Below are 18,998 nucleotides of genomic sequence, written 5' to 3' on the forward strand. Positions count from 1 at the left end.
TGAAAGATGGTGTAGAAAGTGGTACCGGTTTATGTTTATATTGTAAAAATCAGATTGAGTACTGAAAATTCACAAATAATAGAGTAACACTCTAATAGAAGTTAAAATAAAGCTGCCACAACCATAGGTTCATTGGATCACCAGGATGGTTGAACTTCAGGAAGATCCTTATACACAGGCAGTAGAGTGCAAATAGTTAAGAAAAAACTTAGTTCTCAAAACCAAATTAAATTTGGCCAGTCTTGCAGAGCTTGTCTTGTTTATTTCAGTTCTATAATCTTATTAGTCACATTAAACTTAATAAAGCACTTCTTTTGTTACAGGCATTGCAAGAATTGTGTGAAATTAAGTTTGGGAAGACGCATCCTGTGTGCACTTTGGTAAGTTTAATTTCTTTCTGCATTGACTTTTCTTCACAACTTATTACACTAAATAGATTTTCTAAGACACATCAGTTAATCAAAAATTACTTTATTTCGAAAGCACAAATTAATATTCTCTCCTCAGTTGTTTATGATAACCAGCCGCACAACATGTGGAAAAAAGCAGTCATCAAAAATTGAAGCAAAGGTTATCTGTGTAGTTTTATAAAATTATTCCTCATTTTAAGCATTACACTTTAATCTAATTTACTGGCTACCCTAATGGCTCGGTGAGTTTATCCAGCGAATAGCTGACCCACACAGACCAGTAAGATATTGGGGCTCAATCTCTGATCTGTGTTGAATGAGTTGGTTTCAGCTCGGGCAGCATTAGGGATGCTACAATTGATCTCAGTACTCTTGGGTTAGAGAGGGAGAATTCAGCCAGGGTTCTTAATCTGATGGTTATCCAACAACCTTGCTGGAAGCTGGTGAGTGTGGACTTCAAATGAGGTAGGCTCAGACTGAGCAGCGACGTCCCACACAGTCAAAAAGCCTGCCAGCATTCACTTGTGGTGAATAATGACTGCTTGGGCAAGGTTCCAGAGGGCAATCAGTGCCTGTGGAACCACTTACTAGCAAGAAATTGATGCTTTCAGGAGGGGAAGAGACAAAAATTGGAACAAATCATTGGGGAGGGAGGGGTTGAGAGGAAACCTCATTTACTGATGGTGCATGTTCAAAGAATTAATCCATGTGTGTAACTGTGCATTTCCTTGCTTTGCCAGGTGATCTCACTTCCTTTGTTTTTGCCTGATTCTTTGAGTCAAGGCACAGGCAGAGAGTTGCAAAGACTTTCGGTCCTTGGCTCTTTCTTCAGTCTGTCTGTATTTGCAGAGGATGATGTAAGTACAATAGAATATTCAATTACCCATTTCTGTATCTAAAGTAATTCAGAAGGATCACCGTGACAGTAAATATAGATTGAATGGGGAAGGAAACCGCTGCCTGATGGAATTGAAGAGTAACAAATTTATTGGCTTCTGCCTTTTGTCTGCCTGAAATACTTCACTGTGGAACTGTTTGTTTTTATAAAATAAGTACTATTTGTGTCCAATTTACATTACTAAAAAGATTAATTGCCTGTTAATTTTGCCCATTGCTTTTAAAAATTGCAATTTATGAAATTAATATTTATATATTTGAATGTTTTATCACCTCTAAGCCAGTATAAAACAACTTTGAGACAAAGTGTGTGATTTTTGTGAATATATTTCAAACAGATCAGGGTTTTGGTCAGCAAGGTTACAAGCACAGTCAGATCGGGGGAAAGCAGTGCACCAAGCATGAACACTTGCACAATTGCAGTGTGCTCTGCCATGCAACATCGAAATGCTGGTGAAACTTTCAATCTTAGTCAAGAGCTGGCTATCCTGTTGGCTCATTGCACTGCTCTCTGTGTGCAGCCCAAGTGGTAGGAAACTACTTCTGGGTGGTCTCACGTGAAGTTGAAACCCAAGCTGAAATTTTAACAAATGGGGGAAAAAAGTGTTGAAGATAAATTCTGGATTTTTATTCTTCGTAGATCCAAATCCTATTCGTCCTCTTCCCAAAATTTTATTGCACTTTATTTTTAGTCCAAAACATTGTGAAATAACATAACTGGAAATGGTATCATCTTTCCTTTGACTGAGACCTTTCAAAATGCTTTTTCTTAATTAGTCCTAGACTTTGATTTAAAAAAAAATAGACTAATGGATGTACAAATCTGTACCTTGCCAGATTTTCATGATATTTGGCCAATAAAATGAATTTTTAAAATGTGAACAGTTAATAATTGAAGCATAGTACTTAATCTAGAAAAAGTTACTTCAACTTTTTGTTTCTATTTTAATAGTTTAGTTCTCAAAATGTAAGTTGACAGTGTTGTGTTTGACATTAACCATATGTTTGCTTTAGACAAGAGTTGTAGAGAAATATTTCTCTGGACCTACACTTACGCTTGAAAATACTAGAGTTGTTAGTCAGTCCTTGCAACACCATCTGGAATCAGCCCGGGTAAGTAATGGACTGAGGTGAGATTCTAACCGATCAGTTATCATTTGTTAAACATTCTAAAGACTGGCTTTTTCAAACAGTTTTTTGCCTAGGTGTTTTTTTCCCCTGTTATTCTGTTGTGTTGCCACAAGGTGTCACCATGCCTTTTAAACTAGAGTGGGAATTAATATCATGACATGTTTTGTGGTCATAAAAGCTTGGACTTAAAACATCACTATTTGGCCACAAACTAGCAAAGGAGTCATGGTGAGATGTATATTTGCTCCACGCATAGCTTCTATGTGAAATTGTTGAAGTGGGCAAGACAAGAATGCAGAAAATGCTGGAAATACTAGGTGCATCAATCAGCAATTCTTAAAAAAAAAAGACAGGTTAACGTTTTGAGTGCAACTCTTCATTTCTTTTTTAACCGATGCTCACTGACCTTGGTATTTCCAGCATTTTTCTATTTGTTTCAGATATCCAGCATTTTCAGTTTTTTCTACTTATGAGATATTATTGCAGTATTGTAATAAATTCATGAAATGTCATTTAACAGAAAACATTCTATGTAGTACCACAAAGCCCAGGCTAATAACTTTTGGAATGCCCAGGCTAACATTTATTTACTGGGTGTACTTTGTTCTTAATGATCTATTAATGTTGCTAACCTTCAAATAGTTGCTGGAATCCGCCAACTATTTGAAGGTGAGCAACATTAATAGCGTCAGGAGTATCAAAGAGTGCAGTTTGATGAAGTCCGCAATGCAGTATCTTCCAGTGTGTCATGTGCTATTGCTGTGTGGGAGAAAAAGGTACTGTTCATGTGTACCTCCTTTACCAACATTTACAGTGGAACTACATGCACCTGCAGGTTTGAATCCAGGTAATCTACTAATGCAGGTTAAAACTAATGGTAAGTGGGCCCTTCGCACAGGCATCTTTTTTTTTTTGACCATACTGAGGTTCACTTAGAGCAGATTGAGTGACAAACTTCCGGCTTGTGATGCCCTGTCTTTTGTTTTACAGACCGATCTCTTCAAAGTTTTGCATAACATTTTACTTAATGGCGAGACCAGAGAGACTGCTTTAAATTACATGGCAGCAGTGGTAAATCGCAACATGAAGAAAGCACAGATGCAAGTAAGTGTAGGATGAATGCAAGTAGGTGGCAAGTAACTTGTCAGGTTACCTCATCGCTTCTTCTTTGACGCTGTAAAATGAAAACTCTGTGATTGATGTGAGTGTGTTATAGATGTGATCCTGTCGATCTTTAGACTTCTGAGCTTTGACTGACTAATTATTGCCGTTTTCCTGGGAGTTCCACAGATCTTCCGCTGAAGTTACAGTGGGAGATCAGGAGAACTCACATGGAAATTCTACCGCTCCATTTTTTTGGAGCTGGCTGGGGTACAATTTTATATCGTGGGCTGCATCTCAAATTGAATGCTGGAGTTTCAAGAAAGAGAAGTTTTTTTTTATTCGTTCATGAGATGTGGGTATCGCTGGCAAGGCCAGCATTTATTGCCCATCCCTAATTGCCCTTGAGAAGGTGGTGGTGAGCCGCCGCCTTGAACAGCTGCAGTCCGTGTGGTGAAGGTTCTCCCAAAGTGCTGTTAGGAAGGGAGTTCCAGGATTTTGACCCAGCGACGATGAAGGAACGGCAATATATTTCCAAGTCGGGATGGTGTGTGACTTGGAGGGGAACGTGCAGGTGGTGTTGTTCCCATGTGTCTGCTGCCCTTGTCCTTCTAGGTGGTAGAGGTTGTGGGTTTGGGAGATGCTGTCAAAGAAGCCTTGGCGAGTTGCTGCAGTGCATCCTGTGGATGGTACACACTGCAGCCACTGTGCATCGGTGTTGAAGGGAGTGAATGTTTAGGGTGGTGGATGGGGTGCCAGTCAAGTGGGCTGCTTTGTCCTGGATGGTGTCGAGCTTCTTGAGTGTTGTTGGAGCTGCACTCATCCAGGCAAGTGGAGAGTATTCCATCACGCTCCTGACTTGTGCCTTGTCGATGGTGGAAAGGCTTTGGGGAGTCAGGAGGTGAGTCACTCGCTGCAGAATACCCAGCCTCTGACCTTCTCTTGTAGCCACAGTATTTATGTGGCTGGTCCAGTTAAGTTTCTGGTCAATGGTGACCCCCAGGATGTTGATGGTGGGGGATTCGGCGATGGTAATGCCGTTGAATGTCAAGGGGAGGTGGTTAGATTCTCTCTTGTTGGAGATGGTCATTGCCTGTCACTTGTCTGGTGTGAATGTTACTTGCCACTTATCAGCCCAAGCCAGGATGTTGTCCAGGTCTTGCTGCATGCGGGCACGGACTGCTTCATTATCTGAGAGGTTGCGAATGGAACTGAACACTATGCAATCATCAGCGAACATCCCCATTTCTGACCTTATGATGGAGGGGAGGTCATTGATGAATCAGCTGAAGATGGTTGGGCCTGGGACACTGCCCTGAGGAACTCCTGCAGTAATGTCCAGGGGCTGAGATGATTGGCCTCCAACAACCGCTACCATCTTCCTTTGTGCTAGGTATGACTCCAGCCACTGGAGAGTTTTCCCCCGATTCCCATTGACTTCAATTTTACTAGGGCTCCTTGGTGCCACACTCGGTCAAATGCTGCCTTGATGTCAAGGGCAGTTACTCTCACCTCACCTCTGGAATTCAGCTCTTTTGTTCATGTTTGGACCAAGGCTGTAATGAGGTCTGGAGCCGAGTGGTCCTGGCGGAACTCAAACTGAGCATCGGTGAGTAAGTGTCACTTGATGGCCCTGTCGACAACACCTTCCATCAGTTTGCTGATGATTGAGAGTAGACTGATGGGGCGGTAATTGGCCGGATTGGATTTGTCCTGCTTTTTGTGAACAGGACATACCTGGGCAATTTTCCAGTGTTGTAGCTGTACTGGAACAATTTGGCTAGATGTGTGGCTAATTCTGAAGCACAAGTCTTCAGCACTACAGCCAGGATGTTGTCGGGGTCCATAGTCTTTGCTGTATCCAGTGCACTCAACCATTTATTGATATCACGTGGAGTGAATCGAATTGGCTGAAAATTGGCTTCTGCCATCATTGAGGATGGGGATGTTTACAGAGCCTCCTCCTCCTGTTAGTTGTTTAATTGACCACCACCATTCACGACTGGATGTGGCAGGACTGCAGAGCTTTGATCTAATCTGTTGGTTGTGGAATCGCTTAACTCTGACTATAGCATGTTGCTTCCGCTGTTTAGCATGCATGTAGTCCTGTGTTGTAGCTTCACCAGGTTGGCACCTCATTTTTAGGTACACCTGGTGCTGCTCCTGGCATGCTCTTCCACACTCCTCATTGAACCAGGGTTGATCCCCTGGCTTGTTGGTAATGGTAGAATGAGGAATATGCCGGGCCATGAGTTTATAGATTGTGCCGGAATACAAATCTGCTGCTGCTGATCGCCCACAGCGCCTCATGTTTTGAGCTACTAGATCTGTTCTGAATCTATCCCATTTAGCACGGTGGTAGTGCCACACAACACGTTGAATGGTGTCCTCAGTGCGAAGACGGGAGTTTTTTTAATTATAAAGAATATTTTGTCAAGGAACAGTGCCACATTTTATTATTGCAATTGGAAATCAAAACACAATGGTATGTAGAGCATTTAAAAAAATGTAAGAACATTTTTAAAAATTGTTTATTTTTAATAGACAGATGACCGGATGGTATCGACAGATGGGTTCATGCTGAATTTTCTGTGGGTGCTACAGCAACTGAGCACAAAGATCAAACTAGAAACTGTTGACCCAATGTATATTTTCCATCCAAAGTGTCGCATCAACATACCAGCTGATGAGACACGTGTGAAAGCCTCTATGGAGGACATCAAAAGCTGGCTTGCTGAGCTCAGTAAGTAAATATGAAACATGGTAGAAAGATTTATCAGAACTGTTCATTTTCTGTCCTAAAACGATGTATGTGTAAGTAATGTGTATTTTTTAAACTGACTGCAGAAGTATGTTCTTTTTTTAACATGAACCAATTTTATCTTGATTTTTCAAAAATTTAAATATTTTTGTTTTCCATCAAAATAGACGATCAGTCGAAGTTTGCTGAGCCAAAGTTCCCAACAGAATGCTTTTTCCTGACACTACATGCACACCATCTTGCTATCCTGCCAAGTTGTCGCCGTTATATACGAAGGCTACGAGCTATTCGAGATCTCAACAGGTAGGAAGGGGTTGTAAAAAGGACTTGCATTTATATAACACCTTTCAGGACGTCCCAAAGCGCTTTACAACCAATTAGGTACTTTTGAAGTGTAGGCACTAGGAAATGCAGCAGCCAATTTGTACACAGCAAGGTTCCACAAACAGCAACACAATAATGACCAGATAATCTGTTCTAGTAATACTGGTTGAGGGATAAATATTGCACAGGACTCCAGGGAGAACTCCCCTGCTCTTCTTCAAAATAATGCCATAGGATCTTTTACATTCATCTGCGAGGGCAGACGTGGCCTTGATTTAATGTCTCATCCAAAAGACGGCACCTCCAACAGTGCCCACCCCTCAGTACAGCACTGAAGTTTCAGCCAGGATTATGTGCTCATGTCCCTGGAGTGGGACTTGAACCTGCAGCCTTCTGACTCAGAGGCAAGAGTGCGACCACTGAGCCATGGCTAACACTCTATAGATGCTTTCAGTTCAATTTTTATTTAAAAGGTATAATTTCTAGCATTGCAGATTGACTATCTGTAATATTCAACATTATAATGTACTATTTTGTCACAGGATGAAAGAGATGCAATGAACCATGTGGTTTTTCTGGAGTGGGAGATTTATTTTCTTGCCCTTTTTAGGTCTTTTCATGTAATGCAGCCTTTCGCATCCAAGAAAATGTGTACAACAGATGTATAAAAAATAAAGTTAAGTGGATGAAGCTAAAGTGATCTGATAATCGTATACATTGGTGATGTAGCAAAGAATGAAGTTAATGCAGTTCGCTGGAGATTGAGAAACATTATCACAATTCTGCCTCAGGAAATAAAATTGGCAAACTCTTAAATATCTTAACTGCTCCCCCACCCCCCCCCAACTGCCTTGGCTAGCTCCCCCCTTGACCCAAGTGGGTAAAGCCAGCACCAGATGTAGTACTAAAGCCAGAAGACCAAAAGATTTCGGGTTCAGTTTCTGATTCATTGCTGCGTTAGCTGATCTCAACATGGGCAGCAGAGAGATGCTACAATTGACCTCTGTGTTCCCGGGGTTAGGGAGTGGAAAGTTTTTCAGGGGTCCCCATTATAATTGCTACATCAGTGACTTGTGTGTGTCAGGTGAAAACAGAATTTTGCTTGAGTCTGATGTCCTCCATGATGAATAACCTGCTGACAAATATTATCTAGATTCACATGTGAAGAATGGCCACTGGAATGGGCTACTGGAGGGCTGATCATATCATGGAAATGTACCCCTGGAAAAGTTGACAACTATAAAGGGGGTGGGAAAGGAGGGAATAATTATCATCAACATTGAAGCCTTTTTATACCCCAAAGTCAGTAACCATTGTATCTCTGCTTCACGGAATTAATCCACCGATATTAACTTACTGTTCCTTAGTTTGAAGGCTTGTGAGTATTGCATAGGTTGAGTCTATTAGTCTGCTCTTGGAAACTTAAGTACCACTATTCTGTATATGTGGCTTAAGGGACAAGAGTACAAGTGCATCACATCGCACAGTTCCCATGTACCTAGATATGATCACGGGCAACCTGAAACCATAAATGTGACACAACCGCCTACTTAAGTAGTTATAAATGTACTTACTGATCCATATTTTTGATCTACACTATTTCAAAGTGCTTTCTTTCACTTCAGACTTAAAATTGTAGCTGGACTTTTTCCCCCCCCCTTTATAGGACTGTTGAGGAACTGAAAAATAGTGAAAGTCAGTGGAAGGATTCTCCATTGGCAAACAGACATAGGGAGATGTTGAAACGATGCAAAACTCAATTGAAGGTGCGTAAAATGATGCAAATTTATCATCAATGTGTTATTTTTAGCCTCTTTAAATTCCATAGAAGATGACTGAGATGCTCCAACGCTTACTTTTTGTTCTTGCACCATAACTAGGGACCCTTTTAAAAATCACTTTTTACTGATTTCCAGGGGTAGATTCTTGGATTTTTTTTGGCTGATCAATTGGTAAAAACTGATTTCCTCCCAACATTGAAACCACACCCCCCCACCCCCCCCAACTGAAATTCTTCATTGTTTCCTTACCAAAACGCAGGTCCTGAGATGTGTGTGCATTTCACCCACAATGTCTGGATGCACTTTGAAGATCCTTGTTCATGACCACAGCTATGATATTAACAAAATGGATATCCTGCATACAATATACCATTCATAGCATGTACTGTGAAACTAAATTTGGAATCAACTATTTCATCTTTCATTAAAACTTGAAAAATACTATGGTGATGTGCTACTTCAAACATTTCATGTAAGGACTTGACATTTTGCAGTGCCCAGTCCATTCATAAATGCTGTAAATATATTTTATTGCTAAAATAGCTTGATAGTATTTTATGAGCATGGAAACTTGTATTACATTATAACTTTTGGAACTTCAATTGAAGCCCATAAAAGTGGTGCCTGTGAACTGTCTAAATAATTGTTAGTTGTCATTTAGCATAACCATATAGTGCTGTACTGTGTTCTGCCCAGTGCTAAATGGTAATGTAGCACAGTAAAGCACAATATAAATTTATGCTGTTTTTTTTGGTTCTAATCTTTTTCCCTGCTTTTCTCCCACTTTTTGATGGTAGAAATAAACTTTGAGGAGAAAAAAAGCAAATGTTTAAATCTGCAATAAAAATTGATTTGAAAGCTTCTTAATAACTGCTTGTGGAGGCTAGGCAAGCATCTATGGAGGCTACACAGTGCAGTGGTGAAAAGTAGAGGTCAGCCTTGCAACTATATAAGTGCCGCATTCATAAAACTTGCTTTTGTTGGAAAAACTGGAATGATGCCACCCTGAAATCATTAAATAATGCTGCCATTCTGCTTTGATTTTGTTTTCAAAAATACAATCTACTCTTCTAAATTCAAAGTTGCTTAATTCAAATTATTTGGTAGTTCCATTTCTTAACACCAGATTCCCATTTTACTGTTATTTATATTGCTAAATTAAAATTATTGAATATTTTCATTTTTTAAATGCAAAAACAACTTTATTAATGGACTATATCCATAAGCTTGAAATCTTAAATTACTGTAATTCTAGTTAAATATCAAAATAGCTCCAATAAGAACTTGCATTTATATCGGACCTTTCACATCCTCAGGACTCCCAAAGCGCTTCACAGCCAACAAAGTGCTTTTGAAGTATAGTCACTGTTGTAATGCAAGGGAAATGCAGCAGCCAATTTGTGCACAGCAAGGTCTCACAAACATCAATCTGAGAAATGACCAGATAATCTGTTTTGTTTTAAACTGATGTTGTTGAGGGATAAATTTTGGCCAGGACACCGGGAGAACGCCCCTGCTCTTCTTCGATAGTGTCCTGGGATCGTTTATGCTCACTTGAGAGGGCAGATGGGTCTTTGGTTTAAGGTCTAATCCAAAAGACAGCGCACCCGATAGTGCAGCACTGCCTCGGTACTGCACTGAAGTGACAACCTAGATTATATGCTCAATGCCAGAATGTTAAATGCATGCAGTTACGACACCAAGTTCAAACTCCACATCCTTTTGACAAGTTCCCCTGATAGAAGTTTGTCTGGGTTGTGTGGCTCTTCTACACTGTTCTACCCAGTGAATTCTATAAGTACTGTACTATATTAACTAGCTGTTAGTCCCATGTAAATAACAATTCGGTAGCAATGGGTTACTTTGTTGCAAATATAATGTATAAGATGACGGTGTGTGCTGACTCCAAAATGTGAAAGCGCTGCCTGCTCTTGTTTGTTTTTTAAAAGACATCTTAAATTTACTGGGTTAGTTGAGGATGATTTTGTCTTTGTATTTGTCGAAAAAAATGTGTTGATTAATGTATTCTTTGTATTTTACTTATAGAAATTGGTGCGGAGCAAGGCCTGTGCTGATGCTGGTTTGTTAGATGAGAATTTGTTGAGGAGGTGCCTCCAGTTTTATGGCACATTAATTCAGCTGATCTTTCGCCTAGTTGATCCACGCTACCCAGAGTAAGTGTCCTGTTCCATTTGTACAGAAGATCTGCACAAATTACAATAGCTTTCCTATCTGTTAAACTTGGAATGGTCCTGTGCGGTTAGATTTTATAATGTGTTCCTGTGTACCCTCCTACCGAATAACTGAATATCGCTTTGTAATCGTGTTTTCAGTGAGAGAAGAAGTTGTGATCTGGATCACCTTATGAACCTGATCACTTAACTGGTCCCAATATTAAGTTTGTTTTTTTACCCATAACTTTTTCTCCCATCCTTTCCTAAGGGTGCTGACCTGTGCCGGGATATGATTCTGGGCAGTGAGCCCTGGCAAACTATTTGGGTTAAGGGGTGGGGACAGGAGAGGGACACCTGAGCCAGCTTCTTTCCTAGCCTAACGGTAGGGGTTTCTGGATTGCAATCTGAAGCAGGAGCCCTAGCTGATTTTTTTTTTTCCCCCCCTCTTTATCATCTCTGCTTTGCCCAGGGGGACTGAAGCTAATGATTGTAGTTGTAAATGTAGTAGTAAGAAAACTTGGATTAATATAGTACCCTTTTATATCAAATCATCTCAGGTGTGTCACACAATGAATTACTTTTGAAGTGCAATAATAGTTATGTAGGCAGACTACTTAATTTAATTACCGTAAAAGTTCCTTTCAAGGTTGTTTAACAATTTGAATATGCTGTTAATTTATTCTAGGTATTGAGAACAGGTTGCAAAACGTACTAACACTAAATCTTATTTAGAATCTATTTTTGATCTGAGCAGGTTGGTGATGTGTGAATTTGTTATCTTGTATTTCCTATACTTGCCATCCTTGTTGTCATTCTGTCAATTGCTGTTGATTTATTGGCAGATTTGTATTGAAATTGTGTTGGGTCCTAGTGGGACTCATGGCCACTAAGAATGGGTTGAGAGTGCCACCAGCTTTATTTGCAGTTGGTAACTACCAGAGGGAAGAGGCTTTCATTCCAGCAGCCTTTGCATTTGAATGCAAATTCCAGAGCTGTGTGGACCATGTCATAAATCACCTGTGCCACCTATTTTCCTGTTTCACATACTCCAAAATTGTGCCATTATGAACTGTGATTGAGTGTAGTACCCCGGGCTCAATTCATGGAGGAAGAGTGAACTTTGCTGTTTGAATTTTTCATTTTGTCATTTGTCAGCTATAAGTTCTTTTGATCTTGTACTTTTCATTAACTACAAGATTGCTGAATGTTTTCTTTTTCTCCTTGCAGCATGACACTGCCTCTTAATGCAGAGATTCCCAAGGTGTTTGCAGCATTGCCTGAGTTCTATTTAGAAGATGTTGCTGAATTTTTGCTGTTTATTGTACAGTAAGTAAATGTATTTGCAACAGTAGTAACAATATGGGGTTAATTCTTTGGGATAGTTAGTCACCAATGCACTCGTCAAAACAGATTCTCTTTCCAACAAGGTTCGTCAACTTCAAGTACAAAGGACCACCACTTCTCTTGGTGAATTGGGTTCATATGATTCTCTCTATACATGTCAAAGTCTTGCATCTAGCACACATCATTGTCAAAAATATTCTTTTTTTACAATAGGAAGCAAGCCAGCCATTTCCTGCTTATTTTTCTGATTTTGATAGTCTGGCCTCCTCTCTCTCTCTCTCTCTCTCTCTCTCTCTCTCTCTCCACCCCTGAGGAAGAAGCCAGGAATATGCATGGAAGAATGACCTTCTAATTGACCTCAGGATCTGCCTATTTATCAGTTGTGTGTAATAAATGCTGTTACAAGTGCTTTTGAGGGTTAATCCAAATGAGATATGCTAATGGAAGAAAAGTCAGTGATGAGGAAAGAACATTTCATCTTTCTAGTAGTGTTTCATATAACCCTGAAAAGGGAGATGGAACAAGTCCAGGGAACTATAGACCAATTAATTTAACATCTGTGGTAGGAAAGATGATAGAATCTTTACTCAAAAATGTAATAGAAAGACATCTAGAAACAAAAACATAATAGAGTAGTCAGCATGGATTTCAGAAGGGAAAGTCATGTTTGACCAACCTTATTGAATTCCTTGAAGAAGTAACAGAAAGAGTAGACAAGGGTAATGCAGTAGCTGTAATATATTTGGATTTTCAAAAGGCCTTCGATAAGCTACCGCGTTGTAGACTCATGACTAAGGTCAGAGCGTGTGGAGTCGAGACAGATGGCAGAATGGATAGCAAGCTGGCTACAAAACAGAAAAGAATAAGGGTTAAGTGTAGCTACTCAGACTGGCAAAAGGTAGGCAGTGGTGTTCCACAGGGATTGGTGCTGGGACCAGTGTTGTTCACAGTTTACATCAACAATTTGGACTTGGGAATCACAAGTACAATTTCAAAATTTGCAGATGACACGCAAGGAAGAATGTGATAAAATGCAAGAAGACATTAATAAACTTGCAGAATGGGCAAGTGTGAGGTGGTGTAATTTGGTAGGAAGAATAAGGAGGCCACATTTTGCTTGGATAATAAGTCTAAATGGGGTAGAGGAGCAAAGGAATCACTAAAAGTAGGGCCATAAAAAAGGCAAACCAAGCACTGGGGTTCATTTCCAGAAGGATAGAATTGAAAAGCAGAGAATTTATGTTAAACTTGTATAGAACCTTAGTTAGACTACACTTGGAGTATTGTGCACAGTTCTGGTCTCCATGTTATAAAAAGGATATGGAAGCATTGAAGGTGCAAAAAAGATTCACATAGATGATACCAGAACTGAGAGAATATACTTATCAGAAAAGACTAAATAGGCTAGGGCTCTTTTCTCTAGAAAAGAGAAGGCTGAGGGGTGACCTGATTTTGGTCTTTAAGATAATGAAAGGGTTTGATAGGGTAGACGTGGAGAAAATGTTTCCACTTGTGGGGGAGGCCAAAACTAGAGGTCATCAATATAAGATAGTTATTAATAGATCCAGTAGGGAATTCAGGAGAAACTTCTTTACCCAAACAGTGGTAAGAATGTGGAACGTGCTACCACAAGGAGTAGTTGAGGCAAATACCATAGATGTATAAGCACATGAAGGAGAAAGGAATAGAAGGGTATTCTGATCAGGGTAGATGAAGCAGGGTGGGAGAAGGCTTGTACAGAGCATAAACGCCAGCATAGACCAGTTTGGCCAAATGGCCTGTTTCTGTGCTGTCGACTCAATGTAATTCAATGTAATGTTTTTGCCTGTTATCTTGTTAATTGGATGATGGCAAACATTTTTCTGTGCCTTTTCCAATGCAAAAATATATATTTTTGTGGCGTAGTAACCAGAACTGACACAGTACGTGTGACCAATTCATTGTAAAACCTTAACATAGCTTCATTTATTTTACTGTTCTGGCTATGTATCCTAATATTCTATTTGTTTTTAATTGTTTCCTCATGTTGGACATTGAATGTGACAAATTACCCAGTTCCAATTTAGTTCATCATGAATCCTGTGTTCAGGTCCCAATTGGAAACCTATAGAGTTAGCCTGTAAAACTTCCCTCTGCAGACCTGTGGTACAATGATTTTTTTTTTCCCCCCTTTCCTGTTGGGGTCACCATGCACATACACAACCCCTCACAGACGTACCACTGTGATTCTGAGCTACAAGATGCATCAGAGCAAATTCAGGTGAAATTCTGGCAGCTTTTTTTCCTCCTCTTCATTGGAGAGTATTTGGGGTTTGAAGCCTGCATTGTGGCATGGCTGACAGAGAACTTAGCGTACGGTGATGGCGGATGATAACTTGTTTATGTAATTCACTGATGCAGTGTTGCTGTCTTGATTTTCCTCCTCTTGCCTACCTTCTCCTGAGGACACTGTGCGGAGTCTAGTTCCATTGGGGGTGGGGGGCGGCCAAGGTGGTAGAGCCTCCAGATACCCTGCTCAAATGGACATTCTTTATATGTCAGCCTGGACATTTAGATTCAGCAGGTTTTATGATGGTTCTACCAGCCGTCATAGCTGACTCTAGCCTCATCTACATGTACTACAGTTTAAGCAGGTGTCACTTTATATAGTAATCAAGATTTAGAACACCCACCACCCAGTATTCTTTCATGCTACTCTCTTCAAGGCCAGTCACAGACATCAAGACAATTTGTAATGCTCGCAGCCATCCTGGCTGAAACAGGCAAATTCAGTACAAAGCAGGGAATTTTCTGGAACTGCCTTAAACTGCATGGTCTACTTCCACACAACATAGCACATGTACCCACTGAGCCATTGGGCTCTACCAGCTTTATTGGTGTAGTCTCCATGTAAATCAGCAAGTGGGTATGAACAGCAGTGGTATAAACACCCCATTCTGTACTGCACTTTCTATATGCATGCTTTTTGCTGCAGGATGAATAGGTTAGTTTAAATTTACTCTGGCATGTACTTGGAACAAGTTTAAAATTGAGCTTGTGTAGGCACTTAGAGTTCTATTAAGTTGCAGATTGACAGCTATTTTGACACATTGTATGTGCCAGCTTTTACACTTGATATTTTTTCCATTCCATTTATTCTTCTACAGATATTCCCCTCAGGTTTTATACGAGCCTTGTACTCAGGATGTCGTGACCTTCCTTGTTGTATTTATCTGTAGTCAGAACTATATCCGAAATCCTTATCTGATTGCCAAGCTAGTAGAAGTCATGTTTGTGACAAATCCAGCAGTTCAGCCTCGAACACAGAAATTCTATGAAATAATGGAGAATCACCCACTGGCCACAAAACAACTGGTGCCTGCATTAATGAAATTTTACACAGGTATGCAGTTTTTTAATTTAGTTTGAGTAATAGAAATGAAAATGCTTTGATAATTTGGTTGATGCAATGGGGAAACTTTGGATAGATGAGCTAAGAATGGGCTTCTTTGGTAATTATCTTAGGATCTTGTGAGTTACAAGGGAGACTACTAAGATGCTTTCATGAGGCTGTTGTCTCAGAGCTTTGTAAATTCTCAAATTGCTTTGTTTATTGGGGAAGGAGAATCATTTGTGCTATATCAGAACATAAATATATGTTAGTCAGCATCTCACTCCAAGCGGAATAGATGAGAATTTTTCAATTTAATAACACAGGCTACAGAACCTGAGGCTTCCTGAAATTCCCTCACTTCTTTTGTGAAGAGAAATTGAGTGCCAAGGCTGAAGAATAATAACTAGCTTTGTGCATTGAAAATGAATGGAGAACTCAGACATTGTAATAAAAGGACTGATGCTTTCACAAAGGAATTGAAAGTTTGTTTTGATTTTACATTTTTGTGCTTTTCCCCCCCCCCCACCCCCTCCTCCCTCTCCTGAAGACATGAACTCATGCTATGATCTGGTTCCTTAGGTGCTGACCACCCTCCAGTACCTTACCCAAGTGGCCATTTTTTGTGAATCCAGGTGTTGTGTTGGGGAGCTATTCAGCTGTAAGGGGAACCTGTCCCCACCCAGAATCCACACCAGCACTTTCCAGTGGGAGTCACTGGTTTGAGAGGGGAATAGAGGCCACTGGTATCATCATACTGCTGTCCTGGCTGAGGTCAGCCACCTCAGCAGAGACCAGGAATTGTATAAATAAATTTTTTAAGTCTTAATTTAGTTTGTACTTGCATTTTCAGTGTATGCTATTAAATAATACCAAAAATTGAAATTTCAGTTTGTGTATATAGTGCAGGAATTCACTCTAATTTAATATTTAGAAGGTAGCACAACATTTTGGCCATTGCATACTTGGTTTAATAAGAGATTTATTTTCTTTCCAGTTCTGTAAACTGTGCTCTTTTAACATTCCCTGACTAAGGAGGAGTGATTGTTGTTCCTTTGCCAGGGCTCTGATAATGGCATTAATGTTGTAGTGTTAATGGGGCAGGCAAGATCTTTGTTTAAGACATTAAGCCTGTTGTGTTACACAGAACTTCAGTGACTATTTTGGAAGTTGCAACAAAATGTACTGTTTAATTTATTTCTCAGATGTTGAACATACTGGAGCAACCAGTGAATTCTACGACAAATTTACTATCCGCTACCACATCAGCACAATCTTTAAGAGCCTTTGGCAGAATGTGGCACATCAAGGCACCTTCATGGAAGAGTTTAAGTAAGCTGATTCAATTTTTTGAAAAAAATGTTTTTTTGTGGGGGTTGGGAAGGGTGGGTCGGAAGGCGAGGACGAGAAGAGCTGAGGAACCATGAATTCATTGTGGCTACCAAGTGCCAAAGCGTATGGCCAAAGATTTGGGTGTTACATTCTAGAAACCTAGTTGTTAGGTTGGATTTACTTACTTTGCCAGCTTGCAACTCTTTTTTGTGGCCTGCTTTAGTGTTACAGTTACAATACATATGCTTTATAATTGCAGTTCTGGAAAGCAATTTGTCCGTTACATCAATATGTTAATAAATGACACGACATACCTGCTGGATGAAAGTCTAGATTCTCTGAAACGCATCCATGAAGTACAAGAAGAAATGAAGAACAAAGAACGCTGGGACTCATTGCCCAGGGTAAGTGCATATCTTGTTTGGATGTGCGTGGTTTTGTTGTTGGGAAGGGGTAATGGTATTAATTCAACACTGATGGTCAGAGAAAGATGAGATTAAAAACTATCCCTAATTCTGGGGTTTACGAAAGTAATGTTTTTGAAATATAGGAATAAAGCAATATTGAATTTGACTTTCTGTTGGCACGTGCGGTTATCCTTTATAGTATGTGCAGTCATGTCTTTAAAAAAAAATTATGATTTATTGAATATTTGTAGAGAACCAAAAATACTCATCTGATAAAATGTCCTAGCATGTGTGTATAAGACATATGGTTTGCTTCCTAATTAAACTTGTTTCTGTGCTCCTAATCTATAGTTATAAATAACATTCATTAACTCTCTGTGAAATGTGTTTAAGAACAAAACTGGATTTTTTTTTGCTCCTTTTAAGATTGCTATCTCATGGAGAAAAGCAGATATGCAGATCTGATGGGCCGAATGGCCTGTTTCTATTCTGTAACGTTGTTTGATTTCCCCGTTTTTTTCTTCTCCACGGTTTGTGTCAATGTTTTTTTTTTCCCTTAGCGGGTATATAGGAGTGGCTAATTGTGGCATGGCAGCTTGCTCTGTTTTTCTTTCCCTGGCTTTCCTTTAGCACCTCTGCCTAATGAACTGCTAAAGATTGGAAATTCATTCTGTGAAGAATTATGGGCAGTTATTGTGAGTGGTTTAATTGTAAAATGTGGGTATTCACCTCGGGTCTTTTGCAGTACGTGTTCTATGCTTGAAATAACACACGTTCCACTTGTATCCAGCCTACCTGCGATAGATCTCTCAAAATTATTAATGTCTTTTATTTTAAAAGGACCAGCAACAGAGTCGGCAATCGCAGCTGACACAGGACGAACGTGTTTCCCGCTCATACCTTGCTCTTGGTGCTGAAACAGTGGACATGTTCCATTACCTCACCAAACAAGTGCAAAAACCTTTCCTTAGACCTGTGAGTAAATTCTCATAATTACTTCCCCCTTTAAATTATCATTACCTGCCTAATAAACATGACAAAGGTTTTATATATTTATTATAGCTCAAATTGTGTAGTAGTTAAGTTATATTTTGCTTCAGGCAAACTACTGATGTGTGTGTGTGTGTGTGTGTAAACATTAGGCAGGTCTAAGTTGCTGGATGGTAAACCTGGATTTGGGAAGAGGATGCAGAGTTAAAGAGAAGGAATGGCTTGAGACTGTTCATGATCCCATAGTAACTGCCTTCCTAGTTGGTTGAGGATTGACAATGGAGATTGTAAAGGAGTTTACTTCATCTGTTTTCAGAAGGAAAAGTTTATGGAGGTTGGCTGATGGTGATAGGAAAGAGATTTGTACTTAGGAGGGAAGAGAGGCAGCTGCCTTAATCAGGATTAGATTTTCTATGCAAGATGATAAATATAATCTACCTATATCACTATAGAGTGTCGTTGTCTCGCCTTCGCTCTTGTGCTCTTTCTCGTGCTTTTGGCTGAAAGTGGGAAGGTATTGTAGAAAATCTCTCAAAGTTGAAAAATAACTTGATTGGAGTTTATTGGTGACGACTTAAGTGATCAGGTTTTGAGCAGTACTTTCGTAGTGTACTATTAAATTTCTCCCTTGTTTGTTGCAGGAACTTGGCCCACGCTTAGCTGCCATGTTAAACTTTAACCTGCAGCAGCTGTGTGGTCCTAAATGCCGTGACCTAAAGGTAGAAAACCCTGAAAAATATGGATTTGAACCGAAGAAGCTTTTGAATCAGCTGACTGATATTTACCTGCATTTAGACTGTCCCCGGTTTGCAAAAGCTATTGCTGATGACCAGGTTTGTGCACATTGTTTCTGAATATTTTATTTTTGTCTATTTAGAATCAAAGAATGATTACAGCACAGAAGGAGGCCATTCGGCCCATCGAGCCCATGCTGGCTCTTTGTAAGAGCAATCCAGCTAGTCCCATTCCCCCTTTT

At 39.9% G+C, this 18,998-nt stretch overlaps 1 protein-coding gene across 2 annotated transcripts in view; it reads left to right on the forward strand.

Moving 5' to 3' along the window:
* Window positions 1–18,998, forward strand: part of ube4b (ubiquitination factor E4B, UFD2 homolog (S. cerevisiae)) — a 77,804-nt gene that overhangs the window by 46,890 nt on the left and 11,916 nt on the right. For both annotated transcript variants that reach the window (XM_067970368.1, XM_067970369.1), the window contains 14 exons: window positions 324–380; window positions 1,151–1,267; window positions 2,322–2,420; window positions 3,429–3,542; window positions 6,084–6,282; window positions 6,468–6,603; window positions 8,291–8,390; window positions 10,452–10,579; window positions 11,807–11,905; window positions 15,070–15,305; window positions 16,499–16,625; window positions 16,885–17,029; window positions 17,873–18,007; window positions 18,664–18,855. In XM_067970368.1, coding sequence (XP_067826469.1) covers window positions 324–380; window positions 1,151–1,267; window positions 2,322–2,420; window positions 3,429–3,542; window positions 6,084–6,282; window positions 6,468–6,603; window positions 8,291–8,390; window positions 10,452–10,579; window positions 11,807–11,905; window positions 15,070–15,305; window positions 16,499–16,625; window positions 16,885–17,029; window positions 17,873–18,007; window positions 18,664–18,855 — 1,884 coding nt within the window. The remainder of the gene's footprint in view (window positions 1–323; window positions 381–1,150; window positions 1,268–2,321; window positions 2,421–3,428; window positions 3,543–6,083; window positions 6,283–6,467; window positions 6,604–8,290; window positions 8,391–10,451; window positions 10,580–11,806; window positions 11,906–15,069; window positions 15,306–16,498; window positions 16,626–16,884; window positions 17,030–17,872; window positions 18,008–18,663; window positions 18,856–18,998) is intronic.

The sequence above is a fragment of the Heptranchias perlo genome, chromosome 32, assembly GCF_035084215.1.
Source record: "Heptranchias perlo isolate sHepPer1 chromosome 32, sHepPer1.hap1, whole genome shotgun sequence".
Lineage (NCBI taxonomy): Eukaryota > Metazoa > Chordata > Chondrichthyes > Hexanchiformes > Hexanchidae > Heptranchias > Heptranchias perlo.